Raw genomic sequence first — 26,964 nt, 5'->3', positions numbered from 1 at the left:
TGTGATTGGACACACAAGGAATTTGTCTCCGGTGCATATGCTCTCAGTGTACATAAAAGAAAAATACATTTGTCAAGAATCATAAGGTACAGCACTTAATGATTGTCATATAGGTCTAGTAAGCAATCAGGAAAGAATCAGTAGTAATGAAAACATAAAATGTAAAATCATAAAATAAAATAAAATAAAATAAAATGTAAAATAAAATGTCAGCACAGGCTATAGTCATACAGTCATAAGTGGGAGGAGATGGGTAATAGGAATGATGAAAAAAGTAGTGCAGTAATTATATAATAAGTATATAATAAATAGTTTAACATTATCAAGGGAATTATTTGTTTAGCAGAGTGATGGCATTCGGGAAAAAACTGTTCTTATGTCTAGTTGTCTTGGTGTGCAGTGCTCTGTAGCGACGTTTAGAGGGTAAGAGTTGAAACAGTTTATGTCCAGGATGCGAGGGGTCAGTAAATATTTTCACAGCCCTTTTTTTGACCCGTGCAGTATACAGGTCCTCAATGGAAGGCAGGTTAGCAGCAATTGTTTTTTCTGCAGTTCTGATTATTCTCTGAAGTCTGTGTCGATCTTGTTGGGTTGCAGAACCAAACCACACAGTTATAGAGGTGCAGATGACAGACTCAATGATTCCTCTGTAGAACTGTATCAGCAGCTCCTTGGGCAGTTTGAGCTTCCTGAGTTGGCGCAGAAAGAACATTCTTTGTTGTGCTTTTTTGATGACATTTTTGATATTAGGTGACCATTTTAGGTGACCATCTGACTGGCCAGAACTAAAACAGGGGATTGCTGGGTAAAGAAAGGAAACTGCTTATTGGGAAATGAGTTAAAGGGATAGGCACTAACTGAAATACCCTCCCTTAGAAGGCTTAACAGTGAACTAAAACCATGCTATAATGGGGCATAGAGACTTCTAGGTTTTCAGTGCTGTCAGTCAAGTACTTCACAATATTCCAGCTTCTTAGAAGACTTGGGGGGTGGGGGAGTAGTGGAGAGTTCCCAGTCTGTCACTGAAAAGCTGAGCAATCTCAGGGCACTGAGACAAAATATATCTCAACAGTTGAACAAAATAAAACAAATAATAGCAAATAAACATCTGGCAGATACACTAGGGTATAAAATAATTCCTTATCTTGAAGGTTTAGAATAGATAGTCCTTGACATCCTTTCCTACATTTTGATCTGTATATATTTTTTACCATTTGCTTCTGATTTCTTCAGGAACATGCCTTTGTGGCAGGTGTAAATGTGACAACTTAGAAGGAAATGGATTGATCCATGGCAAATATTGTGAGTGTGATGACAGAGAGTGCATAGATGAAGAGACAGGAGAGATGTGTACAGGTAAGTATATTCATAAAAGTTATCATAGAGTCAAACAATCATTCTATGACAAATGGCTTGACCTGGATGATCCCAGCTAGCTTGTTCTCATCAGATCTCAGAAGCTAAGTGGGGTTGGCCCTAGTGAATACTTGGATGGGAGTCCCACAAGGAATTCCAGGGTTGCTATGCAGAAGAAGGCAGTGGCAAATTACTCCTGTTAGTCTCTTGCCTTGAGAACCATACTGGGTTGCCATAAGTCATCAGTGACTTGATGGTATTTTACACACAGAGAAAATGGCAGGAAGTTGCACGAAAAATAAGAGCTCATTTTGCATTACAATGAGTGTCATAATGAGTGTATTAATCTCACTGAAATTAATGGAGCAGATAAACTGTGACTTGCAGTGCAGCCCTAAACAGAGTTATGCCCTTCTAAATCCACTAAAGTTAGCAGCCTTATAAAGATGTAACTACACTTAGGTTTTACTGCAAATCTTATTGCTTTCAAATGAATTTCATCTCAATGGTAGTTAATTGTGGTCAAGTAGTAACCTATCCATTATTATTGCTGACATTGTTATTACTATTGTTATACAATATCATTTATAGTCCACTTTGCTCACTGAGATGCAAGGCAGATTACAAAATATGAAGAGCAATTCAATCAGATAGTAAGGATTTCTGATTGCAGAGCTGCAAAGCAATGAAAACAACAAAAACAGGCCTGACAAACCATAAAAGTAGAGGACTCTGCATTCAAAAATGGAGGTGATATATACAATAAGCATTGCAATAGACTGTGATGTGATTACTGGATGTAATCTCCTGTTACCGCTCAAATGGAGGCTGGGAATCCCATTTATCCCTTTAGAGATTTTGAGTCACATGGGGAAACTTTGGAATAGTGGTGCTGATTGTATAAAATTGGAAGGATATATTACAGGAAGTTGCAAAGATGAAAGATATTTTATGTTAGCGAAAAGCCAGAGGTGTAGCTCGGCCAAACTGCACCCTCCCCCCTCCCCCTCCCCCTCCCCCCTCCCCTCCTCCCCCCTTCCCCCCTTCCCCCACTTACCTTAGTTCCTTTCCTTTTTGAGAACTTTTTCAGGCTTCAAAGGCCTGTTCTCAGTAAAAACGGCCTGATGGGAACTATACTTCCCAGGAGACCTTGTGAGCCCGAAGGTCTCCTGGGAACTGTAGTTCCTCAGGGCGTTTTTACTGCGAGCAGGCCTTTAGCAGCCTGAAAAAGTTCTCAAAAAGGAAAGGAACTAAGGTCAGTGGGGGAAGGGGGGAAGGGCGTCGTGGGGGGCACCATGGGGGAGCACCACAGGGGGGCACTGCGGGGGGACGCCGTGAGGGGGCGCAGAGGGGGAGCGGAAGGGGAAGGGGCCTGGGGCAATTTCTGCACCCCCAGGCATGCGCCCAGTGCACGGCTCACCCCCTCCGTCCCCTTGGAGCTTCACCACTGCGAAAAGCCAAATGAGCAATCACTAAGTATTCAGGAAATATGGTGTTGTTTCAGGACTTGAATATTCTGGAAAAATTACTACAAGGAAAATTAGCATTTTGTGTTATCCATATGATATCATGACAGCACAAACATTCCTTCTCTGTCATTTATGTCATTATTTTGAAAGGGTTCATATCTGCAATAGCGGAAAGGAGCTGAAGTTCAACTGACTCTTCTATTAACTGGACTAATTCTTCCTATATAAAGAGGTGTCTAGCATATTCTTAATCATGAATATGCATGAGTTCTTTGCAGTTCACAGCAGAATGTTCTATAGCTGGTAGGAGATAGCAAAAACGGGTCATTTCTGAGCTTGGGTTTGATGGGTCTTTGTGGATTTAATAGGATTATAGAGTTTTGGTGGATTTCTTCCTGTCGCCGTAGAATGTCAGCCCTTCAGTCTGGCGAATTCCACTGCTGAAACATCATCTCAGGACCTTCTGCTTTTAGCCTTCAATTTCCCCCTATTTTGGAACTGCCTTATAGGCCACCAGCATTCTATCCTTGGCCATACATGCATGCTCTTCATACTCTGCGGCTGTTTGTTTTGCTGTTTCTCCTCCTCCTGCAAAGTGTCCCTAGCCAAGCCAAGTCACCATTTTGCCCACCCACTGCTTCCTAGTTTTCCATGCAACCTCCATTTGGGGAGGCTGTCTGCTGCCTGCCTGCCTGCCTGCCTGCCTGCCTCTGTGTGTGTGTGTGTGTGTGTGTGTGTGTGCGTGCGTGTGTGCATGCGTGTGTGTATGTTTGTGCCATCTTTGGAAAGTCCAGGAAGTGAATGATTATGATCATGCAGTAATGTGTAAAACCTGGTGGTGGGTGAAAGGGCCATTCAGTAATGTGAATTACTATTCAGTAATGTGTAAAACCTGGTGGTGGGTGAAAGGGCCATCAAGTCACAGCTGGTTGATGGCAACCTTGTAGAATGTTCAAGGCAAGAGACATCAGAGGTGGTTTGTCCTTGCCTGCCTCCTCTATCGGAACCTTAGACCTCTTTGGTGGTCTCCCATCCAAGTACTAACCAGGACCAACCCTGCTTAACAGCCAAGCTTTCGTGAAATTGGGCTAGCCTGGAAAGGTAATGTACAACTTATCGCTTGCTATGTGAATATACCTGGTGTTCAGCAAGTAAACCTTTCATTGCTGGCAGAACTAACGTTTGTTCAAAGAAGATAGCCTTTCTCATTTCTTTATACTTTTATGGGCCTGACTGTGTCTGAATATGTCAATGTTTTTGCTTAACTATGTTAACGTCTGATTTATGTTCAGCTATTTAGTTTTTCTGATTCCATGTGAAAATGCTGTAAAATGTTCATATGTTATGTTAAACTCCCAGTTTGAATCAGTGGGGGCAATTAGATGTTACCGTTCATTGTAAGTTTCAAAAGAACATAGCTGGCTTTCCTAATGGCTTCATTATGCACATACTCATTCACTGCTGAAATAAAGCAGGCCCACAAAAAAGCTAGGAAGTAATGAAATTTTTCTGATGATAGTCACTTCTTTTGTGGAGGTTATTGTGCAACAGAGAACAAAACTACTCTTCTAACTAGAAAATTCATGGATAGTACCAGTTTCATGCATCCACACTGAAAATCATGTTGGAAAAAGTAAACAGATGAATATATCTTTGAATAAGAAAAATCCTTCTTTACTGTAATTTTCTTTATTTTGGGCTCTAAGGCCATGGGAAGTGTTACTGTGGAAACTGTTACTGTGAGCCTGGTTGGCATGGCGATAAATGTGAACTCCAGTGTGACATCACCCCATGGGAGATCAAGAAGAGATGCACATCTCCAGATGGCAAAATCTGCAGCAACAGAGGTGTGTTGTTCACATTATGTATAGAGAGATAATCTTCATTTTTTTTAAAAAAAACCTTAAATAATGTCCTAATGCATTTATAATTCTGTGTCTCACTTTTAAAACTCCATTACCAGATGCATGCAGTGAGTTTATGGCATATGTAATTTACCTCACATTAGGAGCATATTATATTACATACTATCAAGCAAACTCGTTTTACCTATAATTTGGCAGAAAAGGGCAGCATAAGATAAAAGCCCCAAACAAAGCACTTTACGGCAAGAAGGATCTATGGTATGAGGACAGTACAGTGTGTGGTTCATGTGTGGCTATATATATGGGCAAAATATACATTGCCCGGTATTATCGTTTTTTGTTATTCTCCAGACTGGGAGTCACCCTCATCCAGTGGTGGGATTCAGCAGGTTTGCATCACTTTGGCAGAACCAGTTGTTAAAATGGTTCTTGTAAACAACCAGTTGTTAAATTGCCGAAGGCTTTCACGGCCGGATGCAACTGGTTCTGGTGGGTTTTCTGGGCTGTGTGGCCGTGGTCTGGTGGATCTTGTTTCTAACGTTTCGCCTGGATCTGTGGCTGGCAACTTCAGAGGTGTATCACAAAGGGAAGTCTGTTACACACTGTGTCCAGAGAGAAGGATCCTGGACACAGTCTGTAACAGACTTCCCTCTGTGATACACCTCGGATACACCTCTGAAGATGCCAGCCACAGATGCAGGCGAAACGTCAGGAACAAGATCCACCAGACCACGGCCATACAGCACAGAAAACCCACCAGAACCAGTTGTTAAATCATTTTAATCCCACCACTGCCTTAATCTAATATTTTATTATGATTTATTTAGAAAATTTCTATCTCACTTTTGGCTTACAAAAATAAACTCAAGGCTTATTCATTTCATTTATTAATATTCTTACGTTGTCTTTCCACCCAAATCAAGGTCCCCTAAAGCAGCAAACATTAAAACAGTTCAGACAGTAGAAAACATTTAAAAAATACAAATATATACAAAATATGTAAAACAAATCAGGTGTATCTACAGATAAACTCATAAAATCCACTAAAACAAGGATGAGGGCTAATAGGAGTTAGTGAGGGAACACAAAACAACCCAAAAAATAAACTTCACCTGCTTGCCAAAGACAACAATAGAGGAAGGCTGAGAAACCTCCATTGGGAGGGAATTCCAAAGTTGCAACACACATCCAAGAAGGCCTTTTCTTGCGTTGCCACCCATTTAGCCTCAGATGGAAGGGGTGCCTCAAGCAGGACCTCTGAAGATGACCAGAGCTTTTGGGCAGGTTCATACAACAGTAGTTGGTCCTTCAGATATGCTGGCTCCAGGGGCGTAATGAGGCAGCCCTGGGCAAACTGTAGCCCTGGGCAAAACCTGAGTTGGATGCCCCCCCCCCCCATGGGCGGCCACTGCACCATGACCAATTTTTTTTTGCACCAGGACATTGGTGCCTTCAGGGGGTGCATTTTTAGACATATCGGCACCAGAATTTCAGCATATCATCAGGAGACTGTCCTTATGCTGCTCCCCAAGTTTGGTGAGGTTTGGTTCAAGGAGTCCAAAGTTATGGACTCCCAAAGGGGGTGTCCCATCCCCCATTGTTTTCAATGGGAGCTAATAGGAGATGAGGGCTACAGTTTTGAGGGTCCATAACTTTGCCCCCCCTGAACCAAACTGCACCAAACCTGGGGGGTATCATCAGGGCAGTCTCCTGATGAGACCTGGAAAGTTTTGAGTCTGTGTCTTCAGAAATGTGCCCCCCAAGCCTGCAACCCCCATTGACAGCGATACAGAAAACTCAATGCAGAACAAAGATTCTCGGGCAAATTTCTAGGATGTTCCTGAAGGGGGCGCATTTTTGGATGTATCAGCACCAAAATTTCAGGGTATCATCTGGAAACTATCCTAGTTATGGACCCTCAAATGGGGTACCCCATCCCACATTCTTTGCTAATGAGATGGGGGCTACCCTTTTGAGGGTCCATAACTTCGGACCCCCTGAACCAAACTGCACCAAACCTTGGGGTTGCCATCATGACAGTCTCCAGATGATACCCTGAAATGTTGGTGCTGATACATCCAAGAATGCCCTCCCTGCAAGAACATCCCGAAATTTGCCCAAGAATCTTTGTTCTGCATTGAGTTTTCTGAATTGCTGTCAATGGGGGTTGCAGGCTGGGGGGGGCACATTTCTGAAGGCACAGTCTCAAAACTTTCAGGGTCTCATCAGGAGACTTCCCCCCAGGTTTGGTGCAGTTTGGTTCAGGGGGGCTAAAGTTATGGTCCCTCAAATGGGTAGCCCCCATCTCCTATTAGCTCCTATTGGAAACAATGGGGGATAGGGGCACCCCCTTTGGGAGTCCATAACTTTGGACTTCTTGAACCAAACCTCACCAAACCTGGGGGGTAGCATAAGGACAGTCTCCTGATGATACGCTGAAAATTAGGTTCCGCTAGCCTAAAAACTGCGCCCCCTGCAGGCAAAAAATGGAAAACCACTAAAATACCCAAAAATGAACCCAGCATTTTGATGCCCCCCCACAAGGTGATGCCCTGGGCAGCTGCCCACCTTGCCCAATGGGCATTACGCCAGTGGCTGGCTCCAAGTCAGATATGGCTTTGACAATCAATGCCAGCACCTTGAATTGCACTCATAAGCAAAGTGGGAGTGTTCCAATGTACATGGAACATGACTGGAGTGATAGGGTCACTGTGTTCCACTCCAGTCAGCATTTTAGCCACAACGTTCTGGACCAGACAGTCTCCAAGAGCAACCCCACATCGTAGTAATCTAATCTAGATGTTTTTAGGGTATGGTCCCTGGTAAAATGACTTATCAGCCAGTGAAGAAAACAAAGGGTTGAAGCAGCTGAAGGGCCTACTCTCTTTTTGAAGAAGCTGTTGTACCATTTGTGGGTGCTGTCAGAGTCTTCTACTTTCAATGCACTTTGCAACTGCATTTGATTATGTGAAACAGCAAAATTCACTTGGAAATGGGTTGAAGGTGGATTGAAAGTGTATTTAGTCTATGGGGGAAGCGGTGTGAAAACGGTGTAAACCCTTTTACACCATTTTAAACAATTTTATACCGTTTTCACACCGCTGTTTTTGGCCCATGCGGAATCCGCCTATGTGTGTGAAAGCACCAGCTGGCAGTGCCATCAAGTACAGACCTTTTTATTCAGGAAACCATTTCTGAACCATTGGAGCCATTCTCTTTTTTTGCTGCTGAGGTAGTAATATGATGCAGATCATAAATGTATTTTAATCATCATTTCATACAAATTTTATTTACTTAGTTATTTACTTACTTCATTTATAATCTCCCTTTCTTGCTGAGACTCAAGGGAGATTCATGTTTCATCAAATTTTAAAATTTCACTTGAGCAAACTCGCATGCCTTGGATGGCTGTTTTATTTGTGCCAGAATACATGGCCTGTAAATTCTGTGAGTGCATAAACATCAGGCTTCTCTGATGTCCAAGGCTTAAAACATTCACAAGGTGTTCCTTACAGCTTACAAGCCTGAATCTCCTCCGGCTGAAAAGAATGGTAACCTGAATTCACCTTTTGTATATGCTGTTCTTTGGCAATAATTAAAAGTTTCAATTTGCTACCAGTAATTTTACTTTGACATCATTTAGGAAAAACAATGATTAACAAACAGGCTTGTAGTCATCTGCTGTGATTCCTGGGTTCACTAAGGAAATATTTAAATATCAAGCATTCTTCTTTTGGCTGTGGCTCAGAACTATTACAGTGAAGGGAAAAAATGTATGTTTTACAGATACATATCTCCTCAGAACATCTCTACTGACAAAGCTTTGCCAAATTAGGAGCATCTAATTATCCTGAGAGCATTTAGAAAACTCTCTCATCTTAATTACAGAGCAATTGAAATCCTGGCTGAAATATAGAAATAATAGAAGCGATTTTCTTTTTAGTTTAACCATTTTTGAATGGTTCCTGTAGCCCTGCAAACAAATGATAAATAATTGATATGTGTCAAATCAGATGCTTTTCTTATGCGATAACAAATGATACCAATAGAAAGCTTAGTGTAGATCACATGATTTTATACAAAAATATTTATTTGTTATAGTTGTCAATTGACATGAACCTTCATGACTACCACTGAGTTTTTACTGCATAACTATTTTTGGACTGATCCGAAGATTTCTTTCATGGCTCTTCAGGATGTCTCTCTTTTTTCATTTCCAAGTGTAGCTCCTTGCATTTTATCAATGGATTCTTCCAAGAGCCACTCAACTTTGGGGGGTTGGGGCAGTGGTGTAGCACCCATGGGAAGGGGGGCATGACGCCCCAGGAGAAGCAGCGGCAGAGGCATGGCCAGGCCATTGAGGGGGCATGGTGGGGGCATGGCAGGGCATTCCAGGGGCATTCCGGGGTGGGGGCAGGTGATGCTGAGGCAGGAGCACAGGGCGTGCGTGCACCACGGGTGCGGTTTTCCCTCACTCTGCCTCTGGGTTGGGGGTAGAGTCAGAGCCAAAATAGTAGAATTTTAAGAGTGGAAAGCCAGATGTGGAATTTGGCCTTAAAAATAGCTGTGATTGGAAACAAAATGATTTGGGTCTATGACACCAGGGAAGAGGATTTTTAACTCTTCCTGCTTCTGTGTGCCATTTCCTTAGTCAAAATGGTGCTAGGCTGCTGCAGGGAAAAAAGGAAAGGTATCTGGTTTTTTCACAACGAGGAACCTATTTTTGATCAGTGGATGCAGTGGAAGAGTCAATCCTGCCACCTCCACATTACCCTAGCCACAATTCATATTAGTCTTCTGATAATTTTTAGGGTCAAACAACATATACATATTTTAAATAAAACATAACAAAAATGCACCATAGGTGTAGGATTCCTGATGACCAGAAGGAGACATGTAATGTGTAGAATTTAACAATATCCTGTCAAAGACAAGTTGTTGTTTAATTGTTCTGCATTGGAAGGAATGGAGCACTACAGAGGAACACAAGGAATCACAGGACAGGTAACTCCCATCTCCTTCCTGTCCACTCATTGCTGTTGCCCCCTAGCTCTTTTTTCTCTCTATTTGCCCAGTCTTTTCTCCCCTGGGCCACTTGACCTACCTGCCCTTCCATCCCATCTGGTCTTCTCCCACCTCATAACCCCTGTTTCCCCCCTGACGTGACTAGTGTCCCACTTTTATGTCATTTCATTGTTGGGCATATTTTAGATTGTTATAGTGACCTCAAATATCATCTGAACATTTTTGCCCCCTGCTGACAACTGCACATATGCAATTATGAGTACTGCTTCATTAAAAAAATTGATTTTTTTCTGCAAACCAGAGTTCCCCCCAAGGATTGGATAAACATATACCCGATCCCTGTGTGACCCACCCTCCCAACTGGGGAGTTTTTTTATCCACACAAGTATCTACCCATATCTATTAAATATAAAATGCTGCTTAAGGAAAAGGGAGCCAGAGAGCCCAAGGAAAAGACCCTCTTCCACTCTTTACCACTTCCAAGTATAAGTCAAAGAATTGGCAAGGCTCACACACAAACAAAGATCCTGTCACATCCATTGAATCGTTGCCTTGAGGGTATTATTTGCATTTTCTTCTCACCTACCTAAGACAATGTACATAGACACAATTCTGATCTGTTATTCAGTATGTTGGGGGATGCAAACTGACTTGTCTATAGACCAAGACAGTAAAAAAAACACACTTTCAAAAACTGCATTAAGTCAAAGTGATCACTTTGTGTTCTCTTAATTCATCTCGATAGTCCGTATTTAAATCTTTTGTGATTTTCTCTCTCATACCAATTCTTGCTTCTTTAGGTACCTGTATATGCGGAGAGTGCACATGTCATGACGTTGACCCAACAGGAGACTGGGGAGATATCCATGGAGACACTTGTGAGTGCGATGAACGAAACTGCAAGGCAGTCTATGACAGATACTCAGACGATTTCTGTTCAGGTAAGGAAAGGTGAACTGCTTATGGTCATAGCAATGAAAGATTGTGAATTACTGTATTCTCCAGTGATATGAGGTAGGATCTATGTTTTGCCATACAAAATGGACGTTCTGCTGAGTGCTAGTCTCCACAATTTAGCACAATATAGCGGTAAAGACTTCACAGTTGAAAATCACATACATTTGATAATTTTTTATTACATATGCAATCCAACAGAGAGAAATATAATTAAATCAGAAAGCATAGTATGGGACTTACTTTGTGCCACCATCACTGACCCGAAGTGGGGAGGCTGAGGACTGTTCTCTACACTGGCCGCATGGCCCCCTGAGGGCAAGGCCATTAGAGGCTGGCCAGCGGAGGGCAGTGAGTTGGACTGGGGGTGGAGCCAGAGCAAATGCATCCATGTATTGCTGAGAGAAGCGGCACTCCACCTCTTTTCTCTGTGCTCTTTGACTCTTCCCTTCCGCCCTCTAGTGCATGGCTTGGTTGTGTTTTATTGTTATGAGCACTTCAATTGTTACTCCTTTTAGCCTGTCATAGCTTGGTTGGTTGCGCATGGGGATGGATTCTTGGCGGGGGGGTGATGCCTGCATGCCTGTCTCCTCATTATTGGTGCCTCCTAAGGGGGCCTAGGGGGTGGGATGGGCCTCATTGCCACATTCTCAGATATGGGACTCCTGAATGCCCCATACCCAGTGGTAACCTGGGGAGATTCATTTAGCGGCCGGTATCCAAATGGCTCCCACTGAGTTGCTGTTCTGGGTGCCCCTACCACTGGGCTGGAAAAAGGCATGCTCTGGGTTCACCAAGCTTGCTCCCCAATAATCAGGATCTGTTCCCTATGCTGCACCTCTACTTCCTTTGCCAGCATTCAATAAAACTAGGTGGCCAGTTTTATTACCACAAAAAGGTTATCGCAGTGTGAATCAGCGTGGCCAGGTTAGTTGAATCAAGATAGGTGGGCGGATTCTTCGCTGAGTGAAGATGAAAAAAAGCATTTTTAAAAGCTAAGATGACCTGTTTCTCTAATATCAACACTAGATTTAAAATAACTCCTCAGTGAACTCCATCCAAATCAGCAAGCATAATATTCTCCCAGACCTCAGCCATGTCAACCAGCATCACCTTCATTTTGCTATATTCAGCTTCAGCTTGTTCAACCTTAACCACTTGACCATGACTACCAGAAACTAATTCACAAAAGCTACAACTGCCTCAGGGTCAGGTAGGGTTGACTCAGAGAAACATAGAACTGGGTGTCATTATCAGACTGATGAGATTCAACCTGAAAGTTTTTGACAATCTTCTCTAAAGGCTTCACACACAGATTAAAGAACATAAGATATAACACAGTATGGAACTCCACAAGACAGATCCTGTGCTGATGATCAGAGGCGTAGCTACAATGGAGACATCCAGGAACAAATGTCCTGGGTGCCCACCATTGGGGGCACAGAAAAAATTGGGCTCATTTCTAATTTTGAGTAGGGCTATGGCCAGTTTTAGGTTTTGGGTTTTTGTTACAATTTTGGGAGCAATTTATGATTGAATAAATTAAATAAATATAATAAATTAGGGTTAGGGTTAAGGCAAGGGCAGGGGCTCAGGCTTGACAGTGTTACGTTGAGTTCTAGGGCGCAGTCCGAGAATAGGGCTATGATCAGTTTTAGGTTTCAGGTTTCTGTTACAATTTTGGGAACAATTGATGACTGAATAAATTAAATAAAAATAATAAATTAGGGTTAGGGTTAAGGCAAGGGCAGGGGCTCAGGCTTGACAGTGTTACGTTGAGTTCTAGGGCACAGTCCGAGAATAGGGCTATGGTTAGTTTTAGGTTTTGGTTTTTTTTACAATTTTGGCAACAAATTATTCCCCAAATTGTTATAAAAGCCCACAACCTGAAACTAACCATAGCTGTATTCTCAGACTGCGCCCTAAAACTCAACGTAACACTAGGCAAGCCTGAGCCCCTACCCTTGCTTTAACCCTAACCCTAACATATTATTTTGTTATTTAATTTATTTTTTGTTACAATCTTGGGAACAGTTTATTACTGAATAAATTAAATAAATTAATATATTAAATTTAATAAATTAATTTAAATTAATAAATTAATTAAAACAATAAATTAATTTAAATAATAAATTAAATAATAAATTAAATAAAAATAATGATTGGGGGTTAAGGATAAGGCAAGAGCAGGGTGTCGGGCCTGCCTTAGTGTTATGTTGAGTTGTAGGGCACAGTCCGAGAATCGGCCTATCGTTAGTTTTAGGTCTCAGGTGTTTGTTACAATTTTGGGAACAATTTATTTTTTCTAGCTATGCCTCTGCTGATAATTCCAGATTTTCCATTGCGATCATTCTAAAAATTGTCGGTCAGAAATTATGTAAACCATGAGGCTCTTGAAAAATGGTATAGGAGGAGCCCTTCCCTGGTGCCATGGTGCCAAGCAGGTTTATGTCCTCATGGCATTTTTAAAGCAAGAGAATAACTGCTAGAAAATGACTCTGGCATCCCAAAGTTGTCTCCTGAAACACCAAGTCAACTGCTTCTGAGATTTCACCCAAGAACTAATTAGGTAAGGCAAGCCTCACTTTCTCATAGCCTTAACTCCCCCTATCTTCCATGAGGCTTGTTATATTGACTCAACACAAGAGGTTTGTAATGATTGCTGAAGTGTCTTGAACATTCAAAAAGCACTATGGCTATGTTGTTATTTTTATCATCTGCTAGATAAATGAGCCACAGTATTGTCACTTGGTTTGATAATTCACTTCACCTTAATAATAAGAATGCACACTTTTTCCCAACTTTTTTTCACATCAGCCCAAACACCACAGGGTTAACTGAGCACAAGTCACAATATAAAGACCCTATAGCTGGTGGTTACTCCTTGAAGATGCCTCTCCACGTGTTTCTTCAGCCTAATTGACAGAATTGCAGATAGGAGAAACCCTACAGCGTAACCAGCTGAGAATCATGAAAAGCCTGATTACAGATAAAGTACTTGTCTGAAACTAAATGTGATGCCTCCAGTTAGTTTTAAGACTTAATTCAATAAGGCTGGAAGTCCTGCATTGTAAGTCTTTACCTCACAGAGAAAGAAAAAGTGAGAGAGCTTTCTCTAGAGATTTTTGTTTCTCTGGAGATTTCATTTCAGACTGCTGAGTGGTTTGTCCTGTGCAAAACCGCTGTATCTAGTTAGTGTATAACAAGAGTGGCTGTCTCCTAATGAATTTCTCAGCAGAAAAACAACTCCATGTCACAAATCAGGAAGTCTCTGAAAGACAAATTATTCTGGTTACACTATGCAATCACATCACATTACAGTTTTCTATACATGTATGCTGGTTGCCTTCTGCTGAGGTAAACCTGAAAATTCTAAGATTATTATAAAACGGTATTGCATGGATCATGCTACTTCTGACTATATATGGGTTTTTTAAAAAAATATTTTAAATTTATTTTCATGTCAAATAATCTTTGTAAGTAGAAAGTTAGCCCAGTATGGTGGGGACCAGATAATGACCCTTCTCCTCAGTGTGCTAATTGGGTAATTATAAAAGAACATTTTTTAAAAAAATGAAAGAAAATTAACAATAGCACAGCCCAATGAATTACCACATTGTGGTCACTGCTGCATGCATAGATTTGGCCTAAAATGAGAATGGGCAAAAGCATTTGCAAAAATTACGGTGACTGGAAAGAGAAGCAAATGAGAGAAAGATTTTGAGAGCATAGACATGGGACTGAACTATCAAACTGATCATTGAAAGGCAGGATGCTAACTGAACTGGTGGGTGTTTGAGTGTCCCTAAATGGTGGTAGTACTATTTTGGTGGTAATGTTCAATAGAGAGCTTGTTGCTAAGATATGGGATATCTAAGCTATTGATCATCTCCTTTTACAGTATTTTCTCCATACTTAGCTCTTCCTGTTATCTCCTCACTCCTTTACCTGCATTGTAAGCTCTGCTTTTGATTGCTGGACTTCAATCTGTGGCAGGAAATCTCATTTACATAGTTTTTTATTTGAGGGAAATCCATGAGGGAAGGCACGCAGCCATATCAAAGCACCGAGCAGGGTTTATCTGGCCCAACATTTGATAGCTCTCCAGCAGCTGTGACCTAGAATAAGGGCTTGGATTTTGGAAAGTGGGTCATCATCCCTTTATCAGGGAACAGACATTTGTTTTTAATGAGTTAAGGATGGTATGACAGAACCACTTAATTTTTTATCTTCACAAAATAAATGTTACTGTACAGCTATTTATGTAAGTGCAGAATTAGTGGTCATCTTTGTGGGTATTCTGTGCAGTTCCACATTGGGAAGTGCTCAGGCCAGCCACAGATTACCACATTTTTTATTCACTAGCTGTAGCTTTAAGGAGCACTCTCTCTCTCTCTCTCTGGGAGCAGCAGTGGCGTAGTGGTTAAGAGCAGGTGCATTCTAATCTGGAGGAACAGGGTTTGATTCCCTGCTCTGCCACTTGAGCTGTGGAGGCTAATCTGGGGAATTCAGATTAGCGTATGCACTCCCACACACACCAGCTGGGTGACCTTGGGCTAGTCACAGCTTTTAGGAGTTCTCTCAGCCCCACCCACCTCACAGGGTGTTTGTTGTGAGGGGGGAAGGGCAAGGAGATTATAAACCCCTTTGAATCTCCTGCAGGAGAGAAAGGGGGGATATAAATCCAAAACTACTACTACTACTACTACTACTAATACTTCTTCTTCTTCTTCTTCTTCTTCTTCTTCTTCTTCTTCTTCTTCTTCTTCTTCTTCTTCTTCTTCTTCCTGTCTGTCCTGTCTGTCTGTCTGTCTCGGCACAGTTTTTCAGTAACTTACAACCTGAGCAAAATTACACCATTCAAGGCCAATTGGCTTTAGTGGGCTTGTACCTCTGCTTTGTTATTGTTATTAAGCTAATATTGCCTTTAGCATAATTAGAAACAAAAGAAATTAAAGAAGAAATCAAAATGAAAGAAAAGAAGAAAAGAAGAGATGAACAGGGTAAATAGGGCATGCATTTGTAGTTTTATATAACTTCTACATTTGTAGTTATATTTTTCTACCCAGCAAGACAAACTTTGTCTCAGTTCCTATATAAGCACTTCTTTCTAAGCTAGGCAAAAGTTTTGAAAAAGGTTCTTATGTTATAGCCTATCTTTTTCATATTAACCAAGGCTGAAAGGTCAGTTGTCCATTGGTGGATCTATGATCTTCCATGCTCATAATGTTAACCATTCTTTTATCTTACTGTCTCTCATCGATCCCGCTTTGGAAGATTTCTGAAGCACCACAGAAAAACATATGCACACCACAGGCAATAATGAATGTTACCTTCAATTTTCTGGGGGGAAAATACTATTGCCAACCTCCTAATGGGTTTTCATTAGAATTGTCTAATCTAGCATTAAATCCTACGATCTAACAGAATTATACCTCCCATGGACTAGTGTTTTTCTAGAAAGCAAATGTGCCTCAAAGCACAGATTTAGTTAAGCAAGTCAACATTAAATCCTAAAAAGACATTCCTTCAAGTTAGCCTCACTGAATAGATCTGATTCAGGATTCTGAATAGGCCAGCTTAGGATAGCAATACCTATCTCTCACATGTTAACCTGTCAGGAAATGGAAGCACATTCAATCATGTGAGCCCTCACATGCTGTCTAAAGCAGAACCACACAATCATGGGTTTACCATCTTGGTGAAGATTACACCTAGGCAGTGCAAAATGCAGTACAAAATGCTATATGGTCATAGTGCTGCTTTACAGTGCTTATGTGCCACAGACAGAGAACACCCCATTTCCACCCTTAAGAGTTAAGGACTGCATGTATTTGATCAAACACATTATTCTTTAAGCTATCAGCAAAAGTCACTGCTTGGACTGTACTTAAAATGGTGCGTGGTTGTTCCGGTATTGCTCCCGTATAGCAACTCTAGCAGAAAATCAAAAGCCACATGGAACACAGTTTGCTATATAACCATATTGTCATCTTATTGGCCTAATGGGTAGAAGATGTGGATGTTATTGGGAGCACTGTGGGAGCAACCTGGGAAGCAGCAAAAATCAGCCAGTGTCTGGGGCTGGAGAGTGACTGAAATTGAGTTGAAATATATATTTTTGTTAAGGTCATGGCCAGTGCAACTGTGGAAGATGTGACTGTAAAGAAGGATGGGTGGGGAAGAAGTGTGAACATCCCCGTTCTTGTCCCATATCTGCTGAAGAGAGTTTGAGAAAATGTCAAGGAAGCTCTCATTTACCTTGCTCTGGAAGAGGTAGGTGATATTCTTTCATTTTTCAGGACGATGACAGTTCAGTTGAATTACTGCTTAGACTGAAGGCAACGGTTTTATTGAATATATGTTCGAGTATTGTGTTCTAGATTGTGTTCAAAGATTAGCATTCAACTGTACTGATTAACAAATTATCAGGAAACTGGAAACAGGAATCTGTGCTGGGAAAAATAGAAATTTGCACAGCCATTCTAAGCAATTTGTCATTTGAACTGCTATGGATCGGATCGATATAAGGGGTAGCAGAGATCAACATGGTCCCTGCATAACTTGTGGATGTCGGGGTGGCTGAATCAGCAAATCAGATATGCCAATGATCCCCCACTAGACAGGCCTATAACTGTTCCATGAGTCACTCTTTACACCATCATGCAATTTTTCAAGAAAACTTAATTTTCCAGTGATTTTGGGGGGTTGGCAGTGCAAATGTTTATTGAGAAATATATCATTAGTTAATTTTTCATGTTTTGAAGGAGTGGTACATTCTACATGATTCACATTTCCTTGACTGATGCCATGATCAAATTATGATGGTCATTTTTTTCCAACCATGTGTGGCTGCCAATCTCTTCCCAGCTCAGGTGCAGAACCTCTCAATTAGTCTCCAGCAGCAGATGTTAGGCAACAATCTCTTGGGCTGGAGACTGCTTAACTATGCTGGCAGCTTTCTGGCAGCTCCACCTACTCCTTTCCGATTACCGCATATGTAATTATTATGACTGTGAGTGAATTAAGAACTTGGTTCTTGGGCACAGTCTTGCAAAAGTTGTGACTAAGTCTCATAAAAGGCAGTGGAAATGTGACAAGTTCTGTTGATATCAGTGGGATTTAGTCCTACTGCATCCTATATTTTTTACAAGTATAATCAGTCAATTAAAATATACTGTATCACTGTCAGCGTCTAAATTTATGAACATCATCGTATCACTACACCGACCAAAGTAGGAAGGCAAAGCTCCCAGTCTAAGGAAACTTTCTCCAACTTAATTAGTTTTTCCTCCAACAGAAGAGAGGTTGGAGATGAGCTTGAAATACTGAAGGAACCTTCTCGAGCTGAAGGTAGGATACTGGTCATGGCCATAGTTCCTAAATTAAAAATGCCCAGATTATTAATAACCTTTGCTCATGAAAAAATTAGGAAGCAAGCATCAAAAACTAGGAAGCAAGCTTGAAAGATAGGGGAGGAATGAAAGGAGGCAGTAGCCAATAACTGAGAAGCTCAGAAGTGTTACCACACCCATGTGTCAACATGTGTTCAGACTGACATGGAAAATTAGCTTGCGTGTTTGTGCCTGGAGTAGAAAATCAAGGTTTGTTACCTAAAGGGGTGAGTTTCAGATGGAAAAGAACAACAGAGACCTGATCTAAAGGTTTTTTAAAACATGTGGAGTATATTGAGGGATTTGGTGCAATATTTTATGGAGAGGGAAAATACTCTAAGCAAGTATTCTAAATTAACTTACAAACAGCACTAACAACCAGCCATCAATTAGAGGAACTTCTTCCAGTTTTCACAAGAACAAGAGTTACTTTTAAGCTAGCTTATGTAGATGTGGGAAAATTGGGGGATAGGACAGAAGAGAAATGGAATCTGCCAGGACTGAGGGGTCCAGGCTTCCAGGTAGTGAGGCCTTAACTAGCAGAGAGGATCAAAATGTCAGCAATCTGTGTAGAATACTGTGGGATGAAAAATAAGAGGAACCAAAGATTAAGATGGGGAACAAAAAAATACAATGTGCTTGAAGTGCTTGAAGATCTTTGGGTTGGATCTAACCAGCTTTTCTACTAGTGAAAAATGAAGGAAGGAATGGCTATACTGGAGATCATAGGGCCTGTATGTACAAAATGCACATGGGCCAGGAGCTGCATTGGAGAAGAGAGTTGGATGAGACTGAGTGGGGGAAAAACTGGCTGGACTGAACCCTGTGAACAATTCTCAAGCAAAATTTTATTGATAATTTGTTTGTTTGTTTGTTTTAGATATTTAAATATTATGATGTTTCATCCAAGAATAGTTTCATGACTCATAAATCAATGAATTTTAAAATGCCACAAACATGTAACATTCTGGTTTGACATCAGGGGGGAAAATTCCAAGGTGATAGGGTTCTCTTGACCTGATAAACACACTTCACCCCCAATCCAAATCAATTGCCCTCACCTCTGGTGGTTGCTATTTAACATCAAAAATTGCTGGAGACCCTTTTGCCAATCTTCCAGAAGCTCATCTGATTTGACCCAGGTGAAACAAGGAACATTAATACTCACTTACTCCCAGGCCCCCTCATTTGTGGTTCTGGTGAATTTATTAAGCCCGTCTATTTTTTGGGTTGAGGAAAATGAAACTAGTGATGGAATTCTTTTTAACATTTTCTGTGCATGACTAATATTTTGATTGAAATGTGGTCATAGTAAGGTTATTGCTTTTCCCATTGTTCAGATTAAAATATATTAGTTTGATACAGAGTTTAAATTATACTGGGAAACAAAATGAAGTGAGAAGAAAAAGTTTAGAAATCAAGAAGGAGACATTCTGATTTATGACATTATAATTACAATTTTTCTCTCACATAGAAATAGAGAGATAAGCGGGTATGGATTGTTGCAGGCCACGATAACTGAAGTTATGAAATCTTTCCTCACTCATGTGGGGAAAAGGCTAAAGCTGCTCTTGAATCATTTCATTTGACATGTCATTGTCATCTAATTTGTGATGAGCTCTTTAACTATGTACAACAATCAAGAGTCAAGCAAAGGTTACAGACTGTTCGCCAAATTTAGATCAGCTTCAGCTATTCTGAATTTGCTTATATATTCTTTGCCTCCAGCTACCAGTCTTCTGCAGGAACTATAAGTTAGCTGCTGGTTTTCATCAGGATTTTATTTCCTTGCTCAACCATTGGCTTGAATCTGAGACAAAATCCTCAGCATTATCCCCTTTATTGTTGCAAGTTATTTCTCCCATCTAGTCTGCAGCATGATCTCAGTCATTGAATTCTGACCTCCAAGAGGGTGACGAGGCTCCCAAATGTCCTTCTTTGGAACAGTATTACAAGAGTTATGTGAATGCTTCCCCCATACTGATAAGATGGTGTAGGCTGAGCAGGGTGGGGTATTAAATCAAATAAATAATAAATAATAAGAATTATTCTGGAGGCACCTTTACTCAACTCATTGGGAAATAAAAGAGTTCGACAGCAGGGAACTGATACATAGTGTCAATATCTCAACAAACCTCAGAAGACTGAGATTAAATTATTATTTTGTATGTGTCACTCCGCTGTGATTCTATTGTACACTGGAAACCATAGGGAAAGAACAGGTCACATGGAAGAATTGTAGTAACATCTGGGCCCCATCAGGTCATGGATTATTTTTGAACAGGACAAGTTTTTTCTGTTTGGGCTGAGAGCAGAGCAGCCTGTTTACAGGGCTGGGCTTCCCAGGTCGCCTTTGTTTCCAGCCCAAAGCAAACCAGGGCGACTAGTATTTATTTAAACTAGTATTTATTTCCTTCTGCCAGTTTAGTTTCTGTGGCTTAGGTGGCTAAGGCAGCCTTCTGCTACAGTGTGAAAGCTTGCTGGTTCTAGCCAAGGCAGGGACGAGTAATTTTTCGGTTTGTTTTTAAAAGGTTTCTTCGTCTCCTCATTTCTATGTCAGTCTGCACATGCTCGCACGGACATGGATATGACAGGGGGAAAGTAAAAAAAAAAAAATCCCTTTAGCAGCAATAATCAAAGTGGCCCCTTAAGAGGCTGAGATATTAGTGATTCAGATGGCTTCACAGTGGGGAATCCTGCGTGGCTGCTGCCTGATGATTGTTTGTGGGGCAGAAGCTGCAGTGGACACGCTGAAACCGTGCTCAAATGGTCCCAGTTTTTCCCAAAATGGTTTGAATGTGCTTCCATTTTTTGAAGTAAGGAATCGACCGCTGTTAATAATGACATTAAAGAAATCATTCAGTTGTAGGGTCAAAGAAAGTCTGAAGCACTATTGCCTCCCACTATTCTATTTTATGACATACCATAATATAGATGTATATGTATATTGTTTGTGGGGTCCTGAGGAGTAGGACATAATGTACCTTAGTGTAACAACAAAATATTAAATATCCTGAAGCAATGCAATCAGTTTTCAAAAAAAAATACCAGCAATTTTTTTTCCTTAAGCGGATACTGCAAATCCCACCCTTAGCAACAGGTTTAACAATTTGGGAATATTTTTCTCATCATGAAATTGCTGTTATTATCATAATTGTTATTACCTAATCAAAGGAATGAACATGAATGTGTGCTAGACTTTTTCTGAATCCTTTGTGTGGGGATTCTTTTATGTTTGAGTGGGTTATTGAGTGGAACAAAGTGCCAAGGTACATCAGCAGCTTTGGTGGATGGATGGTACTATCAGAATCTGAAAGCACTTGGCACTAAGAATGCTTCCCCGAACTTTGTAGACACTTGAATATGTCTATGCAGCCTGACAACTGTATTAGGATTTTTTACCATGCGGAGATTGCACTGTGAGTCTGAGCTTGATACAGATAATATGGCAGTGGTACAGAGTCAGGGTAACATGGTTCCTTCCTTGCCATTGCCAGAGACATCTGAACAATAGTGATTTTATGGCTAGAGCCAGTAACATGATGATTTCCTAGTTAAGCATCATGGAGGTGACATGGCATGCAGAAGATCCCAAGTTCAGTCACTGGAATCTCCAGTTAAAACGATCAGGTCAGTAGTAAGTGATTTGTGTGTAGACAATGTGTAACTTGATTTCTAAGGAAACTTTCTCCAACTTAATTAGTTTTTCCTCCAACAGAAGAGAGGTTGGAGATGAGCTTGAAATACTGAAGGAACCTTCTCGAGCTGAAGGTAGGATACTGGTCATGGCCATAGTTCCTAAATTAAAAATGCCCAGATTATTAATAACCTTTGCTCATGAAAAAAATAGGAAGCAAGCATCAAAAACTAGGAAGCAAGCTTGAAAGATAGGGGAGGAATGAAAGGAGGCAGTAGCCAATAACTGAGAAGCTCAGAAGTGTTACCACACCCATGTGTCAACATGTGTTCAGACTGACATGGAAAATTAGCTTGCGTGTTTGTGCCTGGAGTAGAAAATCAAGGTTTGTTACCTAAAGGGGTGAGTTTCAGATGGAAAAGAACAACAGAGACCTGATCTAAAGGTTTTTTTAAACATGTGGAGTATATTGAGGGATTTGGTGCAATATTTTATGGAGAGGGAAAATACTCTAAGCAAGTATTCTAAATTAACTTACAAACAGTACTAACAACCAGCCATCAATTAGAACTACTTCAGTTTAAAACAAGAGTTACTTTTAAGCTAGCTTATGTAGATGTGGGAAAATTGGGGGATAGGACAGAAGAGAAATGGAATCTGCCAGGACTGAGGGGTCCAGGCTTCCAGGTAGTGAGGCCTTAACTAGCAGAGAGGATCAAAATGTCAGCAATCTGTGTAGAATACTGTGGGATGAAAAATAAGAGGAACCAAAGATTAAGATGGGGAACAAAAAAATACAATGTGCTTGAAGTGCTTGAAGATCTTTGGGTTGGATCTAACCAGCTTTTCTACTAGTGAAAAATGAAGGAAGGAATGGCTATACTGGAGATCATAGGGCCTGTATGTACAAAATGCATAGGCCCAGGAGCTGCGTGGAGAAAGAGAGAGAGTTGGATGAGACTTCTGAGTGGGGAAAAACTGGCTGGACTGAACCCTGTAGACAATTCTCAAGCAAAATTTTATTGATAATTTGTTTGTTTGTTTGTTTTAGATATTTAAATATTATGATGTTTCATCCAAGAATAGTTTCATGACTCATAAATCAATGAATTTTAAAATGCCACAAACATGTAACATTCTGGTTTGACATCAGGGGGAAAAATTCCAAGGTGATAGGGTTCTCTCGACCTGATAAACACACTTCACCCCCAATCCAAATCAATTGCCCTCACCTCTGGTGGTTGCTATTTAACATCAAAAATTGCTGGAGACCCTTTTGCCAATCTTCCAGAAGCTCATCTGATTTGACCCAGGTGAAACAAGGAACATTAATACTCACTTACTCCCAGGCCCCCTCATTTGTGGTTCTGGTGAATTTATTAAGCCCGTCTATTTTTTGGGTTGAGGAAAATGAAACTAGTGATGGAATTCTTTTTAACATTTTCTGTGCATGACTAATATTTTGATTGAAATGTGGTCATAGTAAGGTTATTGCTTTTCCCATTGTTCAGATTAAAATATATTAGTTTGATACAGAGTTTAAATTATATCATGGAAAACAAAATGGAGGTAGAAAGAAAAAAAAGTTTAGAAATCAAAGGAAAGGAGACATTCTGATTTATGACTGACATTATAATTACAATTTTTCTCTCACACATAGAAATGAGAGATAAAAGCGGGTATGGATTGTTGCAGGCCACGATAACTGAAGTTATGAAATCTTTCCTCACTCATGTGGGGAAAAGGCTAAAGCTGCTCTTGAATCATTTCATTTGACATGTCATTGTCATCTAATTTGTGATGAGCTCTTTAACTATGTACAACAATCAAGAGTCAAGCAAAGGTTACAGACTGTTCGCCAAATTTAGATCAGCTTCAGCTATTCTGAATTTTCTTATATATTCTTTGCCTCCAGCTACCAGTCTTCTGCAGGAACTATAAGTTAGCTGCTGGTTTTCATCAGGATTTTATTTCCTTGCTCAACCATTGGCTTGGATTCCAGACAAAATCCTCAAGCATTATCTCCCACTATTAAGTTGCAAAGTTATTTCTCCCATTCTTAGTCTGCAGCATGATCTCCCGGTAAATTTGAACTACCTGACCTCCAAGAGAGGTGGCTTGAGGCTTCCCAAATGTCCTTCTTTGGAACAGTATTACAAGAGTTCAATAATGAATGAAAACACATACTGACCAGATTAGTTGGCAAGGCTGAGCAGGGTGGGGTATTAAATCAAATAAATAATAAATAATAAGAATTATTCTGGAGGCACCTTTACTCAACTCATTGGGAAATAAAAGAGTTCGACAGCAGGGAACTGATACATAGTGTCAATATCTCAACTTCTCAGAAGCATAGAGGGCTTTGGTCAAAAATTATTATTTTATGTGTCACTCGTATTGTGATTCTATTAGTACACTGGAAACCATAGGGAAAGAAACAGAGTCACATGGAAGCGTATATTATTAACATCTGGGCCCCATCGAGATGTGGATTATTTTTGAACAGGGACAAGTTTTTTCTGTTTGGACTGAAAACAGAACAACCCATATTTACAGGGCTAGACTGCCCAGTCGCCTTGTTTCCATGCCCAAAAGCAAACCAAGGCTGACTGTAGTATTTCATTTTGGGAACTAGCATGTTATTTCCTTCTGCCAGTTTAGTTTCTGTGGCTTAGGTGGCTAAGGCAGCCTTCTGCTACAGTGTGAAAGCTTGCTGGTTCTAGCCAAGGCAGGGACGAGTAATTTTTCGGTTTGTTTTTAAAAGGTTTCTTCGTCTCCTCATTTCTATGTCAGTCTGCACATGCTCGCACGGACATGGATATGACAGGGGGAAAGTAAAAAAAAAAATCCCGCACAGCAGCAGCCAATCAAGATGGCCCCTTAGCTGAATGTGTGTTCGATAGCTTCACAGTGGGGAATCCTGCGTGGCTGCTGCCTGATGATTGTTGTAGGTTGGGGCAGAAGCTGAAACCATTGGACGGCTGAGCAGGTAGACCGGATTTTTCCCCAAAATGGTTTGGAAACGTGCTGTTTTTTGGAAGTGGCAAAGGAATGGACCGCTGTTAATAATGGCATTGAAGTAATCATTCAGTTGGCAAGGGTCAAAGAGAATCTGAAGCACCTCATTGCCTCCCACTATTCTAGGTATTTTATGACATATACCATGGCATAGAAGTGATATGTATATTGTTTGTGGGGGGTCCTGAGGAGTAGAGACATAATGTACCTGTAGGTGTAACAACAAAATATTAAATATCACGACAATACGTAATCAGTTTTCAAAAAAAATACTTTCAACAATTTTTTTTCCTTAAGCGGATACTGCAAATCCCACCCTTAGCAACAGGTTTAACAATTTGGGAATATTTTTCTCATCATGAAATTGCTGTTATTATCATAATTGTTATTACCTAATCAAAGGAATGAACATGAATGTGTGCTAGACTTTTTCTGAATCCTTTGTGTGGGGATTCTTTTATGTTTGAGTGGGTTATTGAGTGGAACAAAGTGCGAAGGTACATCAGCAGCTTTGGTGGATGGATAGCTTTCATCAGAATCTAAAAGAAAGCACTTGGCAAACTAGGAATGCTTCTACAAACCTTTGTAGACACTTGAATATGTCTATGCAGCCTGAAGCAACCGTATTAGGATTCTTTTACACCATGCGGAGATTGCACTGTAGTGCAAGGCTTTGATACCAGATGTGCCGTGGTACGAGTCAGGAATGTGGTTCCTTCCTTGCCATTGCCGAGACATCTGAATTAAATAGTGATTTTTTATGGCTAGAAGTTTCGGTAACATGATGATTTCCTAGTTAAGCATCATGGAGGTGACATGGCATGCAGAAGATCCCAAGTTCAGTCACTGGAATCTCCAGTTAAAACGATCAGGTCAGTAGTAAGTGATTTGTGTGTGAACCAATGTGTAATCTCTGATTTTCAGGGTTGGAGACCGGACAGTCCAAATCCAAATTTTTTACTCTAATCTGCGCTCGATTCCGGACGGATTCGGATGAGCGGGGCCGAATCTGAGCTGTCCACGAATCTAACAGATCGAATCCATGGGATCCGGATCACCAGCTTCAATTGCGTTTTATTTTTTTTTGGTGTTTCTTTCGACAGCGAAAGTTTGGCCTGCAGAAGCGCATTTTTAAACATATCAGCACAAATTTCAGAGGTATCATCGAGGACTGTCATGATGATACCCTCAAGTTAATTGCGCAAGTTTGGTTTGGGGGGCCAAAGTTTATGGACCCCCAAAGGGGTGTCCCCTACCTCCCATTCTTTCCAATGAAAATGGGAACTAAGGGATGGGAGGGCCGTACCTTTTGAGGGGTCCATGGCTTTGGCCCCCTGGATCCAAAGCTGCACATTCAACTTGGAAGAGGTATCATCAGGACAGTCTCCTGATTTACACCGAAATATTGGAAAGCACTGTATCTACAAATGCACCCTGCAGGTACCCCCCCAGAAATTAGCACAAGATTCTTTGTTCTGCAGAAAAGTGATTCTTAGGCTGCATTGCTGTCAATAGGGAATTTCTGTGATAGAGGGGGCTGTGGAGTGCCACATTTTCATGAGTAAGCCTTAACAAAACTTTCAGGGTATCTTCAGGAGGAGTCACCTGGATGACATACCATCTAGGTTTGGGGAACTTTTACTTCAGGTAAAGGGGCAGTGGGAGATGGACCCTACCACCTTTTGGAGTCCCATGGGAATTAAAGCCTGAAGCAAAAATTTCCCCAAACCTGGATGGTGTCATCTAGAGACTTCTCCTGAAGATAATTCTGAAGTTTTGTGACCAAACCTTCAGCTCTGTGCACCTCACAGCTCCCTCTACCAAGAAATTCATCTCATTGACTGTAATACAACAGAATCACTGGAACTGAATCTTGAATTCCGGCAATTCTCAGGGGTACCTAAAGGAACTTTGTTTGAGATAACCAATAAAACTTTAAATTATCGAGGTATCATCAGGTGACTGTCCCGGGATAGTTGCCCACCAAGTTTGGTGCAGTTTGGTTCAGGTATGTGGACCCTCAAAGAGTGCAACTATCCCCATTGTTTCCAGTGGTAGCTTATAGGGATGGGGCTACGACCTTTGAGGAGTCCCATAACTGGCCTCTGAACCAAGCTGCACCTACATAACGTTAAAGGGCTATCATCAGGACAGCTCTCCTGATATATGATACCTCTGAGAGTTTAGTGTCTCTAGCTTTAAAATGCTGGTTTTATGTGTTTCACCGCTCACTCACTCCAGCAGGC

General features: G+C 40.9%; 1 protein-coding gene across 2 annotated transcripts in view; it reads left to right on the top strand.

Moving 5' to 3' along the window:
* The window catches only part of ITGBL1 (integrin subunit beta like 1), a 238,660-nt gene that overhangs the window by 119,278 nt on the left and 92,418 nt on the right, over positions 1-26,964 (top strand). For both annotated transcript variants that reach the window (XM_048494844.1, XM_048494843.1), the window contains exons 4-7: positions 1,234-1,356; positions 4,532-4,672; positions 10,516-10,656; positions 16,799-16,945. In XM_048494844.1, coding sequence (XP_048350801.1) covers positions 1,234-1,356; positions 4,532-4,672; positions 10,516-10,656; positions 16,799-16,945 — 552 coding nt within the window. The remainder of the gene's footprint in view (positions 1-1,233; positions 1,357-4,531; positions 4,673-10,515; positions 10,657-16,798; positions 16,946-26,964) is intronic.

This window comes from Sphaerodactylus townsendi, linkage group LG04 (genome assembly GCF_021028975.2).
Source record: "Sphaerodactylus townsendi isolate TG3544 linkage group LG04, MPM_Stown_v2.3, whole genome shotgun sequence".
NCBI classification, from domain to species: domain Eukaryota; kingdom Metazoa; phylum Chordata; class Lepidosauria; order Squamata; family Sphaerodactylidae; genus Sphaerodactylus; species Sphaerodactylus townsendi.
Note: the sequence above shows the minus strand (reverse complement) of the source record. Positions and strands in the feature narration are given on the sequence as shown.